Below are 1579 nucleotides of genomic sequence, written 5' to 3'. Positions count from 1 at the left end.
AGAGAGAGATAACTCCGGTCCCCCCAACAGCCCAACTCCGGCCCCAAACCAACTGCAGTCTCGGTCCCCCACAGCCAACCCAGTCTCGTCCCCAACAGCCATCCATCCTCGTCCCGCAACTCGGTCCCCAACGCCAACTCCGCCCCCAACAGCCAACTCGCCCCAAAGCCCAATCTCCGGCCCCAACCGCCAATCGGTCCCAACAGCCAACTGGTCCCCCAACAGCCCAACTCAGTCCTCCGGTCCCACCAAAGCCCAACTCATCGGGTCCCCCCCAACAACTCACCTCGCCCCAATCCGGTCCCCCAACAGCCCAACTCGGCCCGCCACCCCAACTGCCCCTCCGCCCACGTCCCCAACTCCAGTCCCCGTCCCCAACACCAACTCCGGTCCCCCCACAGCCACACGTCCGTCCCCCAACAGCCCACACTCCAGTCGCCCCACCAAACTCAGTCCCCCAACAGCCAACTCGGCTCCAACAGCCCACTCCGGCCCAACAGCCACTCCGCCCCCCACACCCAACTCCGGTCCCCCTCAAACAGCCCTACACTCGGCGGTCTCCCTCAACAGCCCAACTCCAGTAACCCCAACAGCCCAACTCCGGTCCCCCCCAACAGCCCAACTCCAGTCCAACCTCTTTCCCAGGTTGTAGCTAGTTTTACAGTAAAGTGAAGACATGTCACTATACAGCTCTGTCCCAGGTCCTCCTAGAGGTGTGCTGTCTTCTGTCGTCTCAGGATCCAAGCTCTCCTCCTCCAACGGCTCCAGACAGAGGATGATGCAGCGGAAGTCACGCAGGAAGCTGTAACTCAGGCAGAGAGAACGGTTTTGCAGAGGAGAGAGAGAGAGGGGATAAGCAGAGGTTGTGACTGTGGGAAGACCGATGGGAGAGAACCAGACGGGACCTCTCTCTGTCAGACACAATGTATTCACCTGATGATTTCAACACCAACACAGTATAACTTTTTAAAGACATGATTTACAATTATGTTTTTTTTTCTTCTCCAGAGATCTTTAATTATAATAAATCAGTCTGTAATGAATGTTTTTAAGTGACACGATGAAATAAATAGACAGATCTGATTTTAAACTCTGTCTTCCTTCTTCTTTCTGGTGGTGTATTCATTAGTGGGACACTGTTGCTAAATGTTTAGGTCTGTTTGCTTCCGTTTGGTTCCTAGTGAATACAACTTGGGTTTTACTATAGCTGGCATCACAACACAAACACAGACTTAAGGAGGAAGTTCCTCAACAATGAGAGCAGTGTCCTGTTCCACAGAGAATTAATCACTGAGCGTGGTGCTGTAGTGTTAAATACTCTTTAACAAAAGTTGGAGCGATTGTGTTCGGCATGTAGATGGAGAACAGGTTGACGTGCCGTTTCACAACGTACGCAGTAATGTCTACCTGTCAATGTCTCCATGGTAACCATGGGCTATAGACTGACCTCTCTGAAACCAGACTAACCAGTCCACCACACTAACAGGCATGTTAGACCCCAGACTAACCAGTCCACCACACTTTCACATTCAGGCTATGAATGATTAACCATATACTGTACGTGTCCAGTAAGCCTTCA

At 52.3% G+C, this 1579-nt stretch overlaps 1 protein-coding gene across 2 annotated transcripts in view; it reads left to right on the top strand.

The window, feature by feature from the left end:
- Positions 1 to 1090, top strand: part of LOC112073948 (E3 ubiquitin-protein ligase TRIM47) — a 9385-nt gene extending 8295 nt beyond the window's left edge. Inside the window, exon 7 of one of the 2 annotated variants that reach the window (XM_024141183.2) lies at positions 702 to 1090. In XM_024141183.2, coding sequence (XP_023996951.1) covers positions 702 to 808 — 107 coding nt within the window. In that variant the 3' untranslated portion in view covers positions 809 to 1090. The remainder of the gene's footprint in view (positions 1 to 701) is intronic. The other variant, XM_024141184.2, reaches the window with a different exon arrangement.
- The last annotated feature ends 489 nt before the right edge of the window (positions 1091 to 1579 follow it).

Source organism: Salvelinus sp. IW2-2015, unplaced genomic scaffold, assembly GCF_002910315.2.
Source record: "Salvelinus sp. IW2-2015 unplaced genomic scaffold, ASM291031v2 Un_scaffold2432, whole genome shotgun sequence".
Classification (NCBI taxonomy): domain Eukaryota; kingdom Metazoa; phylum Chordata; class Actinopteri; order Salmoniformes; family Salmonidae; genus Salvelinus; species Salvelinus sp. IW2-2015.
This window is presented reverse-complemented; position numbering and strand designations above follow the sequence as displayed.